Source organism: Engystomops pustulosus, chromosome 2 (genome assembly GCF_040894005.1).
Source record: "Engystomops pustulosus chromosome 2, aEngPut4.maternal, whole genome shotgun sequence".
NCBI classification, from domain to species: domain Eukaryota; kingdom Metazoa; phylum Chordata; class Amphibia; order Anura; family Leptodactylidae; genus Engystomops; species Engystomops pustulosus.
The window spans coordinates 126,464,624-126,488,796 of record NC_092412.1 but is presented as its reverse complement, the minus strand read 5'-3'; the positions used below and the strand labels follow the sequence as shown (position 1 = coordinate 126,488,796).

Below are 24,173 nucleotides of genomic sequence, written 5' to 3'. Positions count from 1 at the left end.
ATAGAAAGCCCAATAAAATGTGTCTGATGATAATCCAGTTGGCTTAGTGTTGGTTCGTTATTGTTGACCAGTGTTTCTCCCTATATCGCATTAGCTTCAGACCCCTTTTTAGACAAGATTCATGAAGTGCCTAAAACAGTTAATAAATATGCTATGTATGCCATTTGTATTTGGGGTGGAAGGGGAGTTCCCCATTTCTATTAATAAATTGGCCCCAGGATGTATTGTGGATGTTATGTGCTTCTCTCAAAATGACCAAAGAAAGTCACCATTAAGTAATTTTTATTATTTTATTCCCAGCTGTCTCAAACCTGGATGCTGAGAGCAAACTCAATGTTTATTACAAGACATCCTGGCATCAGCAGAGAAACATTTTCTTACCTACAACTAGACCCCCCTGTGTGGAGGAGTTGCACCGCCATGCCAAGCAAAGTCTGCGAGCCCTGCGGAGGGGTAAGATATGTCTGAATTATTTAATGACAGATTTATTTAGTAACATGCTGCCGTGCTTCCATTGAACAACAACAACCTCATGTGGTCTAGGCCATATGATAAAATTAATTATTAGTTTTAAATAAAAATGTATTCGTAAAGTTAATAATTATATATATTTAATCTCTTGGTGCATTTTTTGTTAGTTTATGGATTTAGTTAGTTTTACTGATTTTTATTGTTTAAATGCGTTTCCTATCAATTTCTGGGACACTAGCACAGAATGCATTTCAAGGTAGAACAACATAATCTAAAACCCATGGAATATAAGCATTTCCAATACACATGTCAAAGGGAAGTAGTCTGCCTCCAACAGCCCTAACTGTATGAAGTATTGGTAAAAGAGAAGCAATGAATGCTCCATTTCTTTTCACAATGTTTTACTTTCAGTTAGTGTAGGATCCACAGTTAAGTCTCCTGTGTTGTGATACAGCAATTATAAAAATATATAAAAACTTTCATGTAGCAGAGTCATTCTCCTTTTTGTAGTGCACTGTCCTTCTTACACTGTAAAGTTCCCACCAAGCTGTGCATTATCCTGTCTATAAATCAGGTGAGAAGAGGAAAAGAAGTTGAGAAATTGGGGGAAATAGGATTAAATCGCAATAAATGTCACATATGTAATAAATGAGGAATGCCAAGTACTTGTCAGGGACAAGAACATCTAGTACAATATCAGTTAGATGTTTTTTAGATTTATTCCATTGTTAATCAATTCCTGAGCTTGGAGATTTAAAGGTAACCTGTTACCATGAAAATGCAGTGTAATATGTAGGCAGCAGAAGGAGCTAAGCATATTGATATATAGTTTTGTTGGAAACGATTGACACGGTGACAGGTGCCCTTTAAGTAAAGATTGTATGTAGTGTGGTTTGCAAGGTATACTTTTGTTACAATGTTGAAAAAATGTTATTAAATGGTCATTTTCCCACTTATGTGTCAAATAACATCCCTAATCCATTGGTAGTAACTGTGATTCCTCTATAAAGGCGGTCCCCTACTTAAGGACACCCGACTTACAGACAACCCCTTGGTAAAGACGAACCCCTCTGCCCACTGTGATCTCTGGTGAAGCGCCCTGGATGCTTTACTTTAGTCCCAAGCTGCAATTATAAGCTGTAAGGTGTCTGTAATGAAGCCTTATTGATAATCCTTGGTCCCATTACAGAAATAAATTTTGAAACTCCAATTATCACTGGGGCAAAAAAATTTTTTTGTCTTGATCTACAATTTTAAAGTATACAGTTTCGACTTAAATACAAATTCAACTTAAGAACAAACCTATGGACCCTATCTTGTATGTAACCCGGGGACTGCCTGTACTTAGCATAGTTTGTTCAAAGAAATCTTTGTTCTACTACCTACTCCTCCGATCACCATAATTTCTAGCAAGTGCTTTGCTTTCCTCTTTGATGTTTCAGCTCAGGGTCATATATTTTGATATTTTTTATTTTTTGTTCTATTGTGCACGTGATGTTCCTATGTGTCTGAAAGCCTCTCTTCACAACAGATAGATAAGGAGAGGCTATAATTTAAAAGGAATCAACCATATGGATGTAGTAGTATTAACTACTTACATGTAGGAGCTTCCCCTATGAAACAGGATCCTTTCTCTGGTAGGCAAGGAAGAGAAGTGGCATAAGTGCCAAAGGAAGGGGTGAATAATTAGCAGATGATGGAGCCAGAACAGCCTTCTGTGATGTACACAGGAACACCTGAATCTCATTTGCAAATTTTACTAGTCCCTTTTCAGGAAAAATAAGTCATTCACAGCTAAATAAAGAACAGATCCCACTTCAGGGGGCACACGCCAGTGTCTAAATATGACTGTGTTAAAACCACTAAATCCATGTGGTTAATTTTTTTAAAGATGTGTCACCAGAAAATGACCCATTTATTAACCACGTGTTTATGTTAGACATATTTGTTAGGGATTTTTAGTAAACATGACTGCATCCTGCAAATTTTACTAAGCACAGTAGACTTATTAATAGACTGGTATTTGCCAATTCTGTTGAGATTTTTTACATCATGAATAAGACAGACATGGTTACAATATGACACCTCTACAGAAAACACTATCATAACTACTGTCAATAGATGATGCTACAGCTTATCTATACCCCTGCATCAGAACAGACTATGTTTAGAAAACTCTCCTTGGATCTCAATAAGTAAATATAAGGTCTCATGCACAAATTGCAGCTAACTCACAGCCCCATTGTCTTCTATTGGGCACATTCATGGTGTAGTGCATTTTTGCAACACAGGACATTGGCAGGTCCAGCATCCCTCACCCACCAATGTCAGATGGGCTGCAAGGTGTGGCATATGGCCAATCGCTTGCACCTTGTAATATGTAGCCTTACTATAAGGAGTTAAGTTGATAGAAACTTTATCAGATTCTGTATCTATCTCTATCTAGGATAATTTATGCACATTGTAGAACAAGAGAATAAAAACACAACAAAGAAATATTTTTCCTTTAAAAAGTATACTCCAAAGTTTTCTTGCACTAGTCATTTATACAGTTTCGCCTAAATTTTGCTAAGATCAGTGATTGATTATAGTAAATTATATGGTTGCAAGAAAAACACATATCAATAATTAAAGGGGTGTTCCCATTTCAGCAAATTAATGTTATTGTTTATATTCTAAAAGGTTATACAATTTTCCAATATACTTTCCTCACTGTTTTTTACATCTCTGCTTGCTGTCCTTCTATAAAAAGTTTAGAATGTTTACTTCCAGTGGACAGAAATCTGACCACGGTCACACAGGTGCACGACTTGTTATATCACACAGAGTAATCAGAGATGTGTGATATAACGAGACGTGCACCTGTGTGACCATGGTCAGATTTCTGTCCACTGAAAGTTAACATAGAAGCTTCCTATAGAATGACAGCAAGCAGAGATCTAGAAAACTGTGAGGAATTTATACAGAAGGTATATTGGAAAATTGTATACATTTTTATTATACAAACAATAACAATAATTTGCTGAAATGGGAAAACCCCTTTAATGATTAGATTTGGAACGCTTGGTTTAAGCAACATCTTCAAAGCTTGTCTGCCATCTTGTGGAAAACAGGAACAACAACATGCAGACCCTGTTAACTCGGGATTATGCCGCATATCTAAGCTTTCAGAAGTCTTGTTGTCTCGATTACATTTTCCTGGATAAGATTGCAATATTTTTTGAAGAGCTCTCAAAATAACAATTATTAATAATAAAAAATATTCCTCTTTTCTCATAAACAGAGCAGCGGACCCGTGCAGACAACAGAGAAAGACGGTTTATGGGCTCTGGTTTTGCCGCACCTCCGTTTCCTTCATATCCAGCAGCTCATACTATTAAAAGACGTGAAGTAAAGGAACGACAGGAACATCACATTGTACCAGTAAGATGTCTAATTTTTCTGTTTGGGTAAAAATATAACTTAAAAATTGTTTGGAGATAGAAAGCAAAAAAAAAGTACTACCCATTATTTTTGGGTCTGGACATACTGGAAACAGAACATTCTGCTTGAAAATATGGCAAGGCCACATTCATCACGTAAAGTGGTTTATTAAGATCCTTAGGACTGGTGGGAGTCCAGTATCCCACGATCACCTGCTTATAGCGGCAGTGGCACACTGTGAGGGGTTTCCTCTGCTGCCCAGGCCAGTGACATCATGTTTATCAGTCACACGGCTTGTCAAGCACATAACTAGCTCAGCTGCAGATTGTGGGGGAACCGGGAGTCTGATGTGATATACCCTGTTTGTGGGTCATCAATATAATAGTCTAGGAAAACCCTTATAAAAGATACTTTTTCCATCAACTTTTGTGTAAACAGTAACAGTTTTTTAAAGTGGTTTTCCAGGACTCTTTAAATGTATGGGCTTTTCTGAGAATAAACTATTATTATTACATTGTTAAGAATCTGACTATTCCTTCCCCCACCCCTCAAATATTAACTCCATTTCATTGTTTACCGGGCATGGCTCTGTATCTTGTGGTGGCAGTTCCAGTATTATGAATTACTGCCTCTCTGTCTCAACAAAGTAAAAGGGACTGAACTTTAACCATACTTATAGGAGCTGTGCCTCAAGCAGCTTATCAGCTGGAATTTGTAGAGGCAGACATCCACCAGACAATACTTATTATTGAAGGACCATAAGTAAAGCTTATCAATTTTAAAGTCCTGCATACCTACTCAAAATCAGTGGAGTTGTCCTACTCAACACATAACTATAGATCCTCAAGTAACCATTGTTGTAGCTTCAATAGTTGCATACCTCCCAAGTTTTGGGCCTTTTTTCATAAACCATGCTCAATGTCCTGCCCTTTTCCAAACCACCAAACATAGTATAGTATTGTCCTTAATGGTCCTACAAAGAATAATGCCCCTTTTCTGTGGCCAACTCCCTATGGACCCATGTAATACCCCATAATGCAACTCAGCAACATATAATGTCCCCTCATTAATTTGATCCTTCCTTTATTTTTGTTTTCCCACTTTTATTTATCTTCCCAAACTTATAATGCTCAAACTTTCTGTACCCCTGCTTCTCTCCCTTCTACTCCTCATATTGTGGCCTCTTGTCCTCCAATCCTCTTATATTGTGGACATTGTCCTTCATTCCTCTCATATTGTGGACACTGTCCTCCATCCACTTCATAGTGTGCACCTATGTCCTTCATCCTCTCTCATATGGCCTCCCGTACTCCATCCCCGTCATATTGTGGTGTACTGTCCTCTATCCTTCTCATATTGCAGCCCCCTGTCCTCCATTGCCTTCATATTGTGGCTTCCTGTCATCCATCATAATGTGGCCTCCTGTCCCCAATCCCCCTAATATTGTGGACACTGTCCTTCACCCCCTCATATTGTGGCCTCTGCCGTCCAACTTTCCTCATATTGTGTCCCCCTCTCCTTCATCGTCCTCATATTTTGGCCTTTTGGCCTTCATCCTCCTCATATTGTGGCCTCCTGTCCTCCACCCCCCTCATATTGTTCCCCTCCTCCCCCCATATTGTGGTCCCATGTCCACTCTCATATTGTGACTCCCTGTCCTCTCTGATATTGTGGAACCTCCTCTCATACTGTGGCCTTCTCTCCTTATTGTGGCCTTTCAAATTTTGGCCCCCTGCTCTCATATTTTGGTCCCCTCCTCTCTGAATCTGACTGCAGGTCATCTGTGGGAAGTTGCAAACAAGCAGCATGTCACTATTGACATCTTCCCATAGTAAACATTCATGGATTCACCAGGGCTGCTGAGGTTGTCAGCCGAGGACTTGCAAAAAAAGAAAGGATGAGTATAGTTTTTTCTTTTTATTCACACACATTGTTGCATTCAATATGTGTGGATAGCCCAAATATATGAAAACTGATGCAATCTTCCTTAGTGGTGCAAGGGCTTGTTTTTTAGGATGTGCACACAGCTGCACTTTTTTCTTGGTGCACTTTTCTTCATGCTGTTGCGACAAAATTGTGGCGCAATACAGTAATAAGTATACCGCTAAATCAGACTAAACACTACTACCACGCCCTTTACCTGCATGGTTTTTCAAAGTGTCACAGAGCGCAACTGTGACACAAAATTGGCCCATACACTTTATAAATACATGCGGAAGCTCACAAGACCCTTTTTTGGTGCAAACTTAGATAAAAGACTGGTGCAGACACAACGATATAGTAGGGGGAGGGTGTTTGAGTTGGACAACCTCGTGCTCCAGGTACAAATAAAAAATAGTGTTTTGTCTAGATATGGCACATGGATTCTCTAATTTCTCCTTAAAGGGGTTGTCTAGGAATATAAATTCCCCTGCGGTGCCACCCGTCTCTTTCAGCTTCTGAATACAAATAGAGGATTTTATATTTCCAGACAGCCCCTTTAAAGCTCTGTTGCATTCACTTCACTGCACCAACCCATAATAGTGCAGTAGCGGAGCCAAAAGAGAATTCGAAAATACTTCATTTCAATAGGTCAATACATTGGGGAGTCTGCTAGCATTAGTATTTGGCCACAGTGTTGTGACAAATCTGTCAGGCTATACCTTCTCTAAATGTATTTCCTGTGGCAGGGAACTACATTTCATATCCTATACAGTGACTTAATTTTTACATCTAATGGATTACTCATGTCACACGAAGAACCCATAACAAATGATATGTCACCCACATAAACACTCTGTTGGTTTGCCAGCTACAGACACATATCCTTATGCCCTACAGTATGCATGGTTAAGCACCACCCAGTGTAAATGTGCCCAAGTATATATCCTTTGTTTTATGATCACTTTGTTTTCATTGATCACTTGTTTTCATTCATCTTATGCATGTTTTTTACTTGAGTTTTAAGATTTATGGTTATTTTTACCATCTGTGCATGTTTTTAATGATTCCCACATTTATGTTCTTAGTTTAACAGAACCCGTCCGCCCTCCCCCACTGAATGTTGCCATTTGACCCCATGGAGTAGAAAGGTATTGGAAAGATGAAGTGTTCTACTGTCCAAGTCCTTTAGTTTTATACTAATCTTCTTCTTACTACCTTTATCTTCTTCTCTCCCCTCCAATTCTTTACTAATTCTTTGTAACTGAATGACTATGACAATGGAACTTTTAGGATCACCATCCTAAAACAAGCTGGCATCATGGCTCCCCTGACTTATATGACACATATGTGTCTAGCATAGACATAGTGCTGCTGAAGGGGTGGTGCTAAAAAGTAATTTGCAATTGGTGTCCTAACTAGCCCCTTTCTAATTGGAAAGATTATTTGCACGTGAAAATAAATGGTAGAGCAGTATAAACCCACAAAAATGAGTTCCAGGTGCTATTAAAGACCACTACACAACAATATTATGGTCTGTAATTTTAAGGTTGGCCTATTGCCTTAAAAATGTTTTTATACATCAGCAATACAAGCCTTATGTTCTAAAGGACTCTCTGAAGCACTATTTGGAAAATGTTACCATTGTCCTATAAGAACATGTGGGGGATTTAGTTTCCGAAATATTCTAGAGTGGTTCCGTTTACAAGTTGTTGGTGGACCAGTTAGACTCCTCCTTCCCAAAAGGCTTTTCTAAAAGCTGCTTCATATGAGACCTTTCTTTGAAACCATTATGAATTTATAAGATCACTCATAAGTGCACTATTATTTATGGATCTGACATGTATGTGATATTTATAAAACCATTCCATGTTGGCTGTGTAGGGCAACATGCTAGTGATATTAACTTTTGTAATTCAGGGAAGGAATTGACAACACATTCCAGAATTTCCCTTTAGAGTGCAGCAAACTTTTACCCATGTTACCTAGGAAACAGTCTTTTGTACTTGGAGTTTGTATGCCCTATTCATGTCTGCTGGGAATGGACACAAAAGCTGAAGTTGGAGACGGAAAAAGATTTAGGTCTTTCAGCAAAGTTAGCTTAAAATCACATTTTATGTGCCATTGAGTTTATACGGACTGAAAATACTGCGAAGGTAAGTGTCACCATGGATTTTGTTAACATCTCTTAGTGTGTGTGGTTTGTGAAAGTGAAGATTTGTCAGCCATGGTGCCTTGTAAAAATAATAGTCACCACACAGAGGAATGTTTATTTGAGAATAAACAATAGGCAATAGTTACAATGAAAACACAAGTCTTATATTTAACTCAGCGAGTGAGTGAACTGTACAAAACAATGACATGTAATAAAGATCCCAGGCTGCACACTTGGACAGCATGGATTGTAAAATACATCATTTACGGATCAAAAGAAAATATATCCTACATTTCCCTTTACATCTTGCTTGCTTTATATTTTCTATTCTATTCTATCTCATGTATTATGTTTTCTTTTTCCATTGTATCTTTACCTGCTGTCTAACTAACAATTTTTATTTTATATTTTATGTGTATAGATATTACATGTTTTCCCTCTTAACAGATATGATAGGTATATTATTATTGTCTTAAGTGGTTACAACTATACAATAATGAATTCTTGTCAGGGGATAATACATAAGTACTTACATCTCTTTGAGAAGATCAGACTAGTTTTTTTACAGAAGTACCCTCAATCCTGTAGTATGTACAGTATAAGAACCACTGTTGCCGAAATCTGAAGGAATAGTTTTCGGATTAGCATTTATGTGGCTTCTCTAGATTCCACTTCCAGGACAGTCTTCACAATAGAGAGCTGAGCTGTCACTAAGGATAGCTCCCATTATCACCACTGGTGATAAAAGAGAATGGGAAACCGAGGACAATTACAACCCGACAAGTGGTTAAGCTCACTATACAGGTACTAACATTAACTCATTATACATGTATTCATTTTACAGGCCCATCCACCTCAGGAGGAAGATGATATGCTTTTAGGTCAGCGGCCAAAAAATCCAATCCCTAATGTCCCATCTACACTGGATAAACAGACTAACTGGAATAAAGTATTACCTCTCCCCACACCTGAGGAGAAGATGAAACAAGATTCCCAAGTGATCACTTCTTGCATTATCCCTATCAATGTTTCTGGTAAGTATTTTCACCTTTTTAGTCAAATTTTTTCCCCTATATACAGCTCCCACAGTACAGGCGCTCCCCTACTTAAGAACACCCGATTTACAGGCGACCCCTAGTCACAAACGGATCTCTGGATGTTGGTGATTTACTGTAAAGGCTACAAAAAACAGCTATAATAGTTATCTTAGGTGTCATAAATTAAGCTTTATTGTTAATCCTGGTTCTTCTGACAATCCAATATTTTTAAATCCATTTGTCACAGGGACCAAAAATTTTTTGTCTGGAAACCCCTGGAAGCCCCTTAGACTCATTAGCATAATTGTAAATGTTGATTTCAGAAGGAAAACAAATATACGAGAACTACCACGGTGCCTGGATCTATGAGTGTCTCTAGAATGCCTTTTCTTTAAGGGAAACAAATGGCCGTACATGCCACTTCTTCAAAAATTCTTAAAAAATCTAAAGGAGTGAGAGTAATGTTTTGATTTAAATTTTTTAAAATTCTTTTAAATTTTATTAATTTTATTATCAAAACAAAATACAATTACTATACATATAACGATGATAATGATACTCATACAGTACATCTAAAATAATAACTAGACTGCTTGCCACAACTTTTTGTATATACAGATACCTTGTTCATAAAACCATATATGCAGTATAAATATTCTCATAATCGCATCTTCTGCAAATTCATACATAAATAAATCCCCCAACCTCCCCAACCTTTTGACAAGAGAAAAAAAAGGTCAGAGAGAGACGTAGCACAGATTCCTTCCCCCTCTTTTATTTGTTTAACCTTCTATGTCAAATTTCCCCAAATATTCGACCACTTCACAAGGTGTCCATTTTTTTTCAAACTGCTTAACTCTTAGTGATAGGTTATGATTCTATGATTTTTATTTACTGATCCCAACCTCACACCTTTGTGTATTCTGACCCATTCCATGTTTGAGATCGGTCCTACCCATTGTTTTTTTGTGATTTATGTTTAAACCCAACTGCATGTTCCTTCACCAAAAACATATACGGTATATCTTAGATAAACCCTTTTTTTATTTGTATTTCTAATATACTCTATCCCTTTCTGAGTTTCTATCTTAACACTTTTATGCAATATTGTTGCTTTAAGAGCTTGACTGAGTTGTAAATACCAGCTTCAAACATATTTTTCCCTAAATAATTTAAATGAAATCACTTTCCAATTTTCTACCACTTGTGTGATATATTTAATACTTTTTCTTTTCCAAAAAGCTACTCTGGGTACCTTCTGATACTTCATGGTGGAGTGTCATCCACGCGATGCGCAATATTGTTTTAACTTCATTCCAACTTTTAGAAATTGTCCCCTCCCATTTCATATGTGTATCCCGTTCTAGTGCTTCAAATATAGACCTACCTATATTCTCTTCCCCAAAAATAATCCTTACTAATCTATTATTATCACTTAATTTAAAGGGGTATTCTAGGAATCAGCATAATTCATGTACAAATGGGTCAGTGAAATATGCCTTTGGCAGAAAAATGCTAGTGACTGTAATGAAGAATTAAAATCCTACCGGCCCTTTAATCGGTCCATTGATTTCCTCCATGCGGAGCAGACACAGGACAGAAGATGGCCGCTGGTCACATGTCCACATCACATGTCCTGCACCTGCCTAAGCAGGTTATGTGATCACCACTATGTTTGGCTGTAGTCGGTTGGCTGCAGTGCATCCAGTATGGCAGGTGATGTGCAGGAATGCAAGTTACACATCATTACTATGGTAACAGAGCAGGACAGTCTGTTAGATCATCACTGGGGGCTGAACATAAGAGGAAGGAGGAGTAACTGAGAACTAAAGGAACTTGGGACTTGTAGTTTCCAGTGGTGGCCATTTTGGTTATAAGTTCACCTACTCTAGAGAGGCCATAAAATTTTGTGAATCATAAAATCAAATTAATTAAGCTCCATTTTGTCACTAACGACATTGAGTTTTGTTCCATTCATTTATTTATAGCATCATAGCGTTCATATTCCCGGAAGACCCCTTTCATTATTTTATTCATGTGGGATGCCAAAAAGTGTCCATAAAAAAGGTATTCCAAGACCATCCTCCATCATTTGCTTGTATCAATAACTGAGTTTAATTCTGACCCTCTTTCTGATTCATAATTTAAGAATCTATTATTTGGTGGCCACACTGTCAACACTTCTGACATCTAAGTGGCACATGATCCCTAAACCACAACCAAAGTTTAATTATCTGGATATATTTTTAAAATATTAAGACAATAAGGCATTGAAAGAGGTCTGAATTTATTAATATATGTTCTCCAGATGTACAGATCAAATATTATACTAATATACTACTATATCCACAAAGAATTAATAAGTACTTCTATTTTTTTTGCAGGTGTTGGTTTTGACAGAGAAGCAAGTATACGCTGCTCCTTAGTTCATTCACAATCAGTTCTGCAGCGTAGACGGAAACTTAGGAGGAGAAAAACCATATCAGGAATTCCTAGAAGAGTTCAACAAGAAATAGGTTTGCATCCTATGTTAAGCTAGATGTCAGCTTGACATGAGCTGACCAGTGGCTTGGCCATAGTACTATATTTCTGTTTCTCAATTGATTGTCTGCCCATAACAATGTAACACCTATAATCCATTTTCTGGGTGTTGCACAAAGGGCACTTGAGATGCAGTAAAAGCCTCATAATCTGGTTGTGTTTTTACAGGTTAAACAGAAAATGAGATGTGCCCTACCTGTACAACTGGAGAACTGTAGCAAAAATGTCTGATTTTAAAAACAGTGCAGTTATAACTGTATTGTGTAAATTACTGCTTAGGGCAATGCAGATGCCCTTTAGCAATCAGAAAATCCAGACCCAGTGGCAGTTCTATTGTCCCATATTAAAATGAGTACAAAACAATGGAGACAGTTGGGCAGAAACTGAAAACATCAGGAATCACTATTCAGCCGAGCCATGCAGCATCTCATATAATGTCAGAAATCATATCAGTAGATGATGCTTCTCTAAAATCGCAAATGTTTAATTAAGTCTTATAACAATTTATTAATATTGTTAATCCTAAAAAAGGAATTTAAAGGTCTAAATATAATTTTTAATGGACATCTATTAAAGAAACTTCAAAATCACATATAAACTAAAGTTATAGCTGGGAGGGTTAAAAAGGTTTTACCCTGGAGAACCCCTTGGTGGGCTGGGTGGGAAAAAAGGATATATACTTACATTGTTGTGGATACAGAGAAACTTAGTGTACCATGAGTGTCCTGTTCCCCTTGTGAAAGTGGGCAGGAGAGGGTACCATGGACACCAATGCTGTCAAGCCCATGGTGTTCGAAGACACGGTTTTGCATATTAATATAAATTAACATTTCTCTGGCTTTCAGGCCACACATTTCTTTCAAGAAATATATGGTTATGATGCCAGACACCTCTTTTACAAAATCATATGTTTTTTTTCTACGTGTGACCCAGTAGCTGACAACAAGGGGTAATAAAACAATTTATTATATGGTTATTTAGTAGGTGTAGTTTGTATATGAAAATATACTTGTGTTATTATTATATATATTGAGAGTCAACAATACATCCAAAACGAGTACTATGATGGGACATGGAACAGGTTGCTGATATCAACCATGCTGAAATAAATTACATGGTACAGGGTCCTGTCTGCTTATTGTTTCCTAAAGAGTCACTAAACTTTAACTATTAAGAAAAAAATTAGCAAGGCAGAATTACTCAAAAAGAAGCAGTTAAATAATAATTAATACTTTATTTAGGGATTGCTTTGTTTTATTGTTGAATTCTTTGTTTACTAGGATAATGCATGTATTCTAACTCTATTTCTTTCTTTCAGATTCCGATGAGTCTCCTGTAGCCCGAGATCGAAATGTTATAGTTCATACCAATCCTGATATTGCAAATTCTTCAAATAGGAGATCAGGAACTCGTGATACAGAGTGCCAAACTGAAGACTTTCTAATTGCTGCTCCATCAAGGAGGCGAATCAGAGCTCAAAGAGGCCAAGGAGTTGCGTCACTCTCTCATTCAGCAGGAAACATTGCGGCCCTAACTGAGTCTGGAGACCAAATGTTCACCACAACAGTCTCTAATAGGATTCGTTCTCGCAGTCTTCCCAGAGAAGGTGCTAGAGCAAGCAATGAACATGACTGTGTTGCTCAGTCTTCAAACTATAAAGATGATTGCTATTTAACAGGATCAGATAGGTCACTTAAGAAGAAGCAAGGCGGCTTAACTGGTCAGTGTTCTCCAGAACACCAGTCATTAGGGTTAGTATATTCTCACCATAGTCCACCATTAGAGAGAGGTAGATCAAGGCTATCTAGAATGGCAGATTCAGGCAGTTGTGACATTTCCTCAAATTCTGACACATTTGGAAGCCCTGTTCACTCCATTTCTACTGCTGGGGTGTTACTCAGCACACACATGGATCACAAAGATGATCATCAGTCATCTAGTGGTAACTGGAGTGGAAGCAGTTCTACGTGTCCATCCCAGACATCAGAAACAATTCCTCCGGCAGCTTCTCCCCCACTGACTGGGTCTTCACATTGTGATTCTGAGTTATCTTTAAATACTGCTCCCCATGCAGGTGAAGATTCAAATCTATTTACCATTGAGCAATACAATGATGACCACTTGGACAGCATACGAGCCCACAGGGCAAGCTCCTTTACATCAACTGTAGCAGATTTGCTTGATGACCCAAATAACAGTAACACAAGTGACAGTGAATGGAATTATCTTCATCATCACCATGATTCATCGTGTCGTCAAGATTTTAGCCCACAGCACTTAAGGGGAGATGGCCTTGGCTGCCCAAGTTTTACTAGTATGGGCACATATGATAGTTTTCTTGAAAAGCCAGCTTCAGAGAAAGCAGATACATCATCTCATTTCTCTGTGGACAATGAAGGATACTATACCTCCATGCATTTTGACTGTGGTCTTAACAGTAACAGAAGTTATGTATGTAACTATGCACAGTCAGGGACTGAGAATGACCGAGATACAGGTGTTTCTTCCATGGGTTCAGACTGTGTTTGGCAACATTATGGAGATCACAGAGGAGAAGGAAGACAGAACATGTCGTTTAAGAAACCAAAGGCAAAGCCGTCACCACCAAAACGAAGCTCATCTCTGAGAATTTCTGATGACCACACAGATGATTCTGACATGAAAGAACCAAAGATAACTAGTGTGCAGCAAGTGCTTCACACCTCCAGGGAAATGATGCTACCACTTGAGATTTCAAATACACCTTCAAGAACAGAAGGCTTTTCTCCACCAAACCAACAGGATGTTTCTTGGGTCAGTCAGGAAGATAATGATTCAAATAGTACTCAATTTATTACTCCAGAAATTCCATCATATAAAGAGGAAGGAGGGGAACAGCATCACTATGCAGATCTGTGGCTCCTCAATGACTTGAAATCAAGTGATCCTTATAGGTCTTTATCAAACTCAAGCACTGCTACAGGTACTACTGTCATAGAATGCATCAAATCACCAGAAAGTTCAGAGTCACAAAATTCCCAGCCTGAATCTCCTGCCACCACTCCTTCCCTTCCTTCAGTTGAGAATGAATTCAAATTAGCTTCACCAGAAAAGCTGGCTGGATTAGCATCTCCATCAAGTGGTTATTCAAGTCAGTCTGAAACACCTACTTCATCCTTTCCTACTCCTTTCTTCTCAGGACCATTGTCACCTGGTGGTAACAAAAGAAAACCAAAGGTCCCAGAAAGGAAGTCCTCTTTACAGCATCCATCTAAATGTGGAAATCTCTTTCTAGGCAAAGAAATAGAACTTCCAACTATACCTCCTACACATCATCACCTAAGTGCTCTTCATGTGTTGCATAAACCTTTGCCATACAGACCACAAGTACATGCTTTTAGCCATGTCAATCAAAATCTGCCAGAGGATGAACTTAATCCAAACTCATCACCTGCCCTTGCCATAACACCTTCAGTGCTAAAATCTGTCCATCTAAGATCAGTCAACAAGCAAAACAGGGAGTCCAGACTCAAAGAATGCACTAACATATTGTGTACACAAGATCCTACAATAATTGTTGAGACATATCCCCCTGAAAAAACAAGTGTGCCAGCTCCTAGGAAATCAATACTACGCCAGTTCTCTACTGAGGAAGCCATGCTACCATATATTGATGCATCACCTGTTGATACAAGCCCAGAAATGTTTTTCCAAGGAAGCGCTCTCTTTACAGGACATGGTTTATACAAACCAGAGGTTACAGCACCTTTGATTAACAAAGCTAAAGAAACCGAACCAGAAAAACATCCAAAGTATCGGGCTGAAGAAATTATAGAAGAAACTATTTTCACAGCACAACCAGAAACCATTACAAAATATGTAATGGATTACTCTGTCAATATTAGTGATGTTGCTACTGAGCAAAAGAGACCTTCCCAAGAGGAATGGCACCTCAAACCAGAACAAGAATCACAATTACATTGTGAACCATTAGTTATATCTGAGCCTGTCAAAATAGTTAACACTGGGGTTAATATAAAAGACAGAAGTGCTGAGGTGTCTTCATTGCCCAGAAATGAGCCTAACATAAGCAACAATAACAAAGTGCCTGGAAAAACTCTCAACTTTGAATCAGAGATCTCAACTTTAAATCCACTCAGTGACGAATGTCCAGAGCAGGAATATGAAATTGTATCAGGTATTCCTACCCAAAGTGCCTCAGATGACAGCAAAGGGGAAGACATAATGGAAAGCATTGATGACATCTCATGGAAAGGTTTGTTCTTATTAATTTAGTAAGAAATTGTTAATTAAAAGTTATGGTAATAGTATGTGGATGAGAATCAGTGAAATCGTATTCATTATGCTAGTCCTGTACATTGGCAAATATTTTTTTCTGCCTATAAAATATGCACGCACATTCTGAATCTGTGTGGGCATTACATTTCTTATTTGTATTATATTTATACGTGTGTCCTTTTATCCAGGAAGGATGTTTTGTTTACAACTACTTTAGGCTTGTCAGTATTTTGGGGTTTGTAAAAGCGTTGTGTCAGCGTTCCCGTTCATGTGCGCCCCCACGTCCGAGACATATTGCTAAACAGCCAATCTTGCTAATTAACGCTATTAGCAAGCGGACACACTTGACCAATCAAAGCCATGGCTAGGGTTCCAGAAGCTCAAGTCCACTCATTTATAGTTTTGGGCCATCCTTAATTCTTTGTCAATTTTACTTACACTGTTAAAAAATTAATGTAAATTGTTGCAGTCTAAGAACCCATTTGTTAGAAAAAGAGGATCAGATAACTAGGCGATACAATATCTTACAAAATACTCATGCCCTGAAACTAGCTTTCAAACTGGTTTATTGAGCAGGGGGCAAGAGTGATTCTGATCCAGAAGTAGGATAAATACACTTTATTTTTATCTTTCTTATGCCTTTCCTATCTCCCAGTTTACAGAATGTTCTCAATCTTTCCTACAGAAACCTCTATGAGCGAAGACTCACTTGTATCACCAATGAGTGAGGATTCCCAAGCTGACAGTGACGATGTGTTTATATCACCTAACAAACCCCGCACTACTGAGGATCTATTTGCAGTCATCCATAGGTAAAATACATTGATAGTATAGAAGTTAAAATTAAGTTGTTCAAGTAATGAGCATTATAATGTACTATAGCATTTGTTTGGTGACAAAGCTAAGCTTTCTATTACTTGGTGCAATGAATCAATTTTCTGCCCTAGCTCTGTAAATAACCACATTGTCAGAGCCAAGGCTACCCTACAGCTTGATATAGAATTACAGATTAATTTTAATTAATAAAGCATTCCAAAGAAATACATTTAATTTCATAAAACCTATCAGTGTATACAGGATTTAAATTTTATATTATTTATAATATATATAGATATAGATATATATGATCTTAATCATTAACATCATCTTCACATGTGTACTTTATACAGATCTAAAAGGAAAGTTTTGGGCAGGAAAGATTCTGGAGAGGGAAGTGTTAAAAGCAAAACAAGAGCTTTACCATTATCTGCACCTGTACCAGTACCAGCACCAGCACCTGCACCAGTCCAACAGCCTACACCACCAGGTTCTCAGCGGTCTGCAGGTCTTATCTACAGGAATGCCAAAAAATCAAATACATCAAATGAAGAATTTAAGCTGCTCCTCTTGAAAAAGGGCAGCAGGTCTGATACCAGTTACCGCATGTCAGCTACAGAAATACTGAAGAGCCCAGTAACTCCTAAGTCGATTGGAGATTTACCCCTTGACTCCTCTAGCTCTGAAGAACCTGGACAGTTGTCCCCTGGTAGTGATGCTTTTTCACCATTATCACCATGTTCTCCTAGGGTCATTTCTGAAGGGTTTTCAACAAAGACTGCCGCCTCTAGAGTCGGAAGGTCTCGTGTGCCACCGGTTGCAAGCAGCAGCCGTTACAGTGTTAGGTGCCGGCTATACAATGCTCCAATGCAGGCCATTTCTGAAGGTGAGACAGAGAATTCAGATGGCAGTCCTCACGATGACAGATCTTCACAAAGCTCAACGTAGGACCATAATCATGGTTCATGTGCAATAGATTGATTGCCACAAAGAAATAACTGAATCATTGCCACCGGCTAATAATTTATGTGCCAGCCCAATACAGGAAAGAAGGGATGTCTACATACCAGATATTGTTCTAGGAACAAATTCAATTATTATTTGGAAACTTACAAAAATTGGTTTGTATTTATTTCCACTGAAAAAAAAAACTGCCCAATAATGTTTTTTGCCGGGTGCAGTAAGTGTTAAGGACAAATAAAAGCACTGAAAAGAATTACAATGGATAAAAAAATACTAGTGCAATTACCTATCCTTTAGAAATCTGAAAACCTTTGTTTACCTAAGCTATTGTTTCTTTATAAAATGTAGTAATTGTATATTAGTAATTTAACTAATCCACATTAAAGGGGAAGTAAATGAGAAAGTATCACTACAGAAAACAAAAAAAAACTAAATATAAAAACATAACTTTGCTGAAGTGCTTCCCTTGGAAATAAGCAGAAGAACAGAAGAAAATAATTCTTGAAAATAAGTATTTTTTTACATTAGGAATTAAAATAATAGAACAAACTTTCAAAGTAATGAAAAGGATGTAAATAACATATTTTTGATAAAAATTGTACATAGGAATATTGAACTAAAATTGGATATGCAGCCAATGAATAAAGGCATTAGAAATCATGGAGAGTATGCAGAATGCTCCTAAAATAACGTGTTGCAGCACATAAGAGAACAATAAATTTGGAGGGTTAAAAGGTAATTGTATTCTGTGAATACCATCATCCTGTTCTGCATCACAGTAATACTTGACCATGACTATTATAATACTCAGCAGCCTCAAATTTCTTTTTTTTTTTGTACATTTTTAAAGATTTGAGTATATGTTTTTTCTAATGTAAAAAGACTTTGAAAAGTACTGTAGCATTTATTCTTCTTTTCCTACTCACTGATATGTTGACTGCAAGGCCAATTACATCCAGAAGAGTAACACTGGGTGTATATAACCTAGCTCTGCAACAGCTGTTTGGAATATAAGCTATGTGGCAACGTTAAGGTCGTGTATGAATGGGGCGATATATTCGCTGACGAATTTGCGTGATATGTGACCTTCACAGCCATCCATTCTAGAAATATTGGGGATGTGTGAATGAGATTTTTTTCTAAAGTGGTCACATGTATGATACATAAAAGATATGTCATGTTTGCACTCAGTTTTCAATACTATTTGAGGTGCTTTCTGTAAGTCTTTCAATCAATAAAAGCTCATTGTTAATTCCCAGTATACCTGATGGAAGTGCCATTATAAATAAAACTGTGACAACCACAAGTGAGCACAAAATAATATTGTAAAACATCTTTTCTACTGTGCATGGAATCTCAGAATATAAAATGACAAGATCACTATTATATACAGAAGAATGACTACTGTTGAAGATAAGATGTGTAGTATGGCTGGATATTTACAGTAGAAGACTGTATAGTGACCCTTTGTTCACCAATGGCTACTGTGAATTAGACCTCCTTCCATCCCAGTGTACCAGTTGCTTTGGTAGATTTTAATTTACAGTATGTTATAACCACTATTTAAAGTACAGTCCCTTACTCCAATAGAAAGTATACAGTTCTGTTACTTTTCCTTCTAGTTGGCAGGTTTGTGGTATCTGTTCACCTGAATAAGCTGGTTGCGTGATATATTCACCCTTTAGATGGAGACTTGTTAATTTGCTTAAGTTTCTATTTGTTTCCATGGCTTTGACTTAACGTATTATTAATACATTGGCCCAAAGAGTAAAAAGTGATATATAGAAAACTGCCAAATTCATGCAGTATAAAACCAGCTATTGTACTGACATATCATATCTATACAAACTGGTAATTCTCAGCAGTGCAGACCACCACTCCCCTTGGAACAAGCTTCCACTTGTCATGTTATCACACCAGTTTATAAATCACTCTGCCAGTCAGCAGGGATAATCATTCTTCCCAAATTTTTGCAGCCTAGATTATATACAGACCCAACAGACCCAATGTCTTTCACAAGAATATTTCCCCCAAAAAATACCTTTAAATGTGCTAAAAGAGGGCAGAGGGGACATATGATAATGAAATGTATTGTTTGAGACTTTAAATGGATACTGCAGCTCAGCCTACTCAAATAAATAGCACTGAGTACTAGGCAAATCCAAACCGGAATGCATAACAATTTATACAGATAACAACTAAAGAGTCTACAATGCACCAGCAAGAGTAGAAACCTCTTCCTCCTGCTGAATGAGTGTTTTACTCACCTCTCCCCATTAACAATACATGGATAGCCTATGATGCAAGAGAACCTTTTTGACACTCATTGGATCAAAGGACAAAGGACATTTACCATCATATTGACCCATGGTAGGTCAGTCCTACTTACATGTTCAGTATGTCTTCAGGGGCTAGGAACAGCTTTTATTATAACCCAAAACAGTGCTATTTGGATAAAATAGACTCTTTAAAAATATGCAAATTAGCCTGAGGTGCTCAGGCTTCTGTCATCTAAGTTCCTCTTGTTTCTGCTGGCTTTTAATTTATTCACACCACTTACTCTCCCGAGTCATGCCTGGTCCAACCTGTTGATCACAAGATTTTGTAGAAAGCCACGTGACATCACCGGCTCTCTGCACGATCAACGGGACCAGGTGTGACTCAGCGAATGAAGGGCATGAATGCATAAAAAGCCAGTGGAGCCGAGAGGTGCTCAGGCTTACATAGCCTAAACAACTATCAGTTTAGCCTAAATTGTATAATTTTCCTGTTCTGGGTTGTTCCTTGCCTCGAAAGACATAATGAGTTGGATTATTCAATCTGATGGTAGATGTCCTTTAAATCTAATCATTACTGCAACATCAAAAGCAGATAATTTTTGTCTTCATAATTTTACTTCTGGGAGTAGTTCTTCTATACAAATTTTTGCTGTAAAAGCCGTATTGTGTTTTAGCACACATGGTAGGAATAAATCTGTAACTGGAAGTTGTTAAGGGATAAACTAAAGTGAAATATATCCAACTGCTACATTCACCCCATCTGTAGATTAGCCTGGAAATTGGAATTTAGATAAACATTCACAATATAAAAACTGTTTCATTTTTCTATAGATACTGACTTGAAGTAAAGGATAGTGAACCTGCAAGCAAAAAGACTGCATAAATAATACTTGAAATTTTTGAGTTTTGTAAGAATAATTGTGGACATTTTAAGAAAGTGATTTGCACTTTTGAATATACAGTATGTAAGACAGACGTCAATGCGTAACCGAGATAACCAAGTAATGTTTACACGTCTAAGTACTAAGTACTAAGAATGAGACAGTAAGTGGTGAAGAAGGTATAATGTAGGCTAGAAATGTATGAAAAGGAGTTTTGGTCTCCAGCAGGTTTAAATAAAAGTTGGAGATGTTGTTTTTAATATTTAATGATTTAAACATCATTTTCTTGTAACAACTGTTCCCCTTTGTGTGGTAGGAACTTCAGTTACCTGAAAACTTGGAAAACTTGGGTTAGTACATATACTTTTGTGTAGAATACCAGTATTTATATCTAGGAAAGAAAGAATGAATAGTATGGGTTTCCTAGTCTTAAGATTTAATTTTTGACATGCATGACTGTTATATTACAATATACAATATATTGCATAAATGGGGGGGGTTGTAATTTTCTCTATTCCTGCACTTAAAAAGCTTTTTACATATCTATAATGATAAAAGGTTTTTCACTTATATCTTTTTAAAGTCCCCAGCACAGATAGCATTTATCAGCCTTAAAGAGTTTAAATGTAAAGGCATCCCATACTGCACCATTAAAAGTTATACGGGGTCATTTATCTTTAGTCAGAACACCTTTGGACTTTGGACTTCTTTGATTTATATTAGAGGGTTATATATTTGGCATTTGAGTTTGATGTTTTTTGCAACTTTTCTTTCAATAAAAAGTTGCAGAGTCTTGAGCCGGAGTTTACCTTTTTACCTCCCAAAATTGTGATAACTGTATTTTAAAGATATATTAGGCACAACACTGAAAAGAATAGTTGCAGCAAACTTTTCTGGGTGGGTTAAAAGGAGCAAAATTTTGAAAATATATTCAAATGCAACAAAAAAAAGTGCAAATATAACAGAAAAACATAAAAGCTAAGGCATATGGTTTCATCACTAAAGATCAAAATATTTTTTATTGACATTAGCGATCATCCATTTCGGTGATAGGATTTCCAACTACAAGATAATGTATGCGACTTATACATTGACCATCACCCCATACATTAGCAAACATTGCTTACAGTGATTTCACTTTTAACTCTTTATGTTTTGTTGCATAGTTCTGTAACTGTAAGACAAGAATCAGTCAGAGATCATTAAATAGGCAAAGGAGGGTTTGCTAGAAGTTTTGTGCACTGGGCAATCGGCTTGATCTTATAAAGTAATATTAAATGCAATCATTACCTAGAATACAGTGCTTTAATGTCAAATTTGCAAATGTTGCAAATTTAGGTTGTCCCCCTTTGACTATGCACATATTTTTGCTGTCATTTATGTCTGTTTACAGGTATGCTAAGATGAGCTGTCAAGATACTACCATCTGTCCTAACCTTGGACCTGTATACTTCCTTTAGGTCCAGCGATGCACATTAGAATATTTAAGGCCTTCTTAACTTTTGAACACAGTTCTAATGACAGATGGTAGTAATTTTAATGTACAGATGTAGCTCTTGTTAAGATTACCCAGATCCAAAGATCTGACCCCTGTATTGCCTGCACTACAGACTACAGAGTTGTCATGTTCATTGTCAGCTTTCAATCAAACATTGAAAATATAGACTAAACTAAAGGAAATATGAGACATTAGGCAGAAAGGAAAAATAAGAATAAAAGTAACATTTATGTGACCTGATTTTAATGTTGAATCTCATTTACTGTGTAATTCTAAGATAAATTGGGACATTCCCCCCATATGATACATTTTTAGGTTTCTTATCCGTTGATGGCATTGTTAATAGATAATTCACATATGAGTCTCTTAGAGACTATGGAGAGTTTAGACCAAGTTTAGACCAATCCAGCCTGAGACAATATACTAACTGTATATAATGTATTTATGGCCCTTTTGAATTACAAAAATATTCAGACGCGATAAAAGAATATAATCCTGTTGCATCTTCAGTGTGTTATTTGCCATGTCTGCTTTGGTAGGATTTAAGGCTGGCTATGTTCACATATTTGTTGAGCAAGGGCAACCAAAACAAAAAAATACAAACTCAAAATAAATAGAAAGTGGTACTCCAAAGAGTTATAGATTGAAATTTAAAGCAAATCTTTCATCAAAATTCAGCATGACAAACCTGGGTCATTTACTCACAGATCCATGCACCGTGACTGTGGTAATCTTCTTTAATTTGTTATCCATGACCTCATCTCTTCTAAAATCATGCTAAAGAACCCCTTATTTCTGCAAATTCACAGGCTGTTACAAAGAGCAGAATATTTCTCACACAACCCTCTGCTCTCTCTCTCTCTCTCGCTGCCTTTCTAGCAGCCGCTGGAAATGCAGGGGGTGGGGACACATGTTTTTCTCATTGTAACAGCCTGTAAATCTGCAGCACTGATGGGCTCTAGGAACACCCACAGGAGCCCTTGAGGCTCTTTGGCATAATGTTAAAAGTTGTCACGCTACGTGTGTCTGGATCTATGAGTGTGTGTTCCTGGTTTATTCATGCTTGATTTTGATGGTAGATTTCCTGTTATGTATTTATTTCAGTTAATGTCAATTTGTTTAATGAGTGCTATGGAATGTCTAAGAAGGAAAGTAGGCTATTCATTGCCCTTAAGTGCTCAGTGCCACCTTGAAACTGCTTCACCTATTTATATGCTAAAGGAAGCCTTGTATCTGTAGCAGAAATTGATGGTGTAGTATGGAATGCAGATTATCCCTTACTGTTCATACATTATATGTAATGGCCCAGGTGAAATGTGCCAATCTTTATAGAATTACATATTTTACTACTACTGTTTAGAGATGGATGTATCATTTATAGGTCATTCTAAAAGTTTCAAATTGCCAAAAGGGGCATTTATTATGTCTAATCTAGGAAAATTTCATGCATTTCAATAATAATAGGAGTTGTTTTTTTAATAATAATTAAGATGGGTCTGACCAAAAAGCTATAGTTTGGTGCACATATGAAAAAATAAAAGCCTGACTTATAACATGTAGCATAATAATACTGCTTATACTGGTGATGCTAGATACAAGACAATAATCACTGATACGATACAACTATTTTTAGATGTCAGAACTCTATTAACCAGCTCATTTTGTTTACAAATACTTAGGGTGGTTGTGGTCTTAATCTTCACATGTAAGCAGGTCAATAATAACAGAAGAAGTATCACTGTGGAAGCGTGAGGGTAGCTATGTTTTTCACCAGACTTCCAATTTATTGTTATGTTTGCACAATTTTCTTTATTATGCAATTTTTTTAATTTTTTCATGAATACTGAGTCATTGTCATGTAGCATTGCATTTGATGGGTAAAAATGAAAAGTAAAAATTTACTTTTGATTT

At 37.1% G+C, this 24,173-nt stretch overlaps 1 protein-coding gene across 4 annotated transcripts in view; it reads left to right on the top strand.

The window, feature by feature from the left end:
• NHS (NHS actin remodeling regulator) overlaps nt 1–22,738 on the top strand; it is a 160,442-nt gene extending 137,704 nt beyond the window's left edge. For 2 of the 4 annotated variants that reach the window (XM_072136310.1, XM_072136312.1), the window contains exons 2-9: nt 301–453; nt 3,755–3,894; nt 6,903–6,965; nt 8,814–9,003; nt 11,391–11,522; nt 12,866–15,802; nt 16,511–16,637; nt 16,995–22,738. In XM_072136310.1, the coding sequence (XP_071992411.1) occupies nt 301–453; nt 3,755–3,894; nt 6,903–6,965; nt 8,814–9,003; nt 11,391–11,522; nt 12,866–15,802; nt 16,511–16,637; nt 16,995–17,589 (4,337 nt within the window). In that variant the 3' untranslated portion in view covers nt 17,590–22,738. Of the gene's footprint in view, nt 1–300; nt 454–3,754; nt 3,895–6,902; nt 6,966–7,007; nt 7,971–8,813; nt 9,004–11,390; nt 11,523–12,865; nt 15,803–16,510; nt 16,638–16,994 lie in introns of those variants that run through there. The other 2 variants (XM_072136311.1, XM_072136313.1) reach the window with 2 other exon arrangements.
• Nucleotides 22,739–24,173: the final 1,435 nt, after the last annotated feature.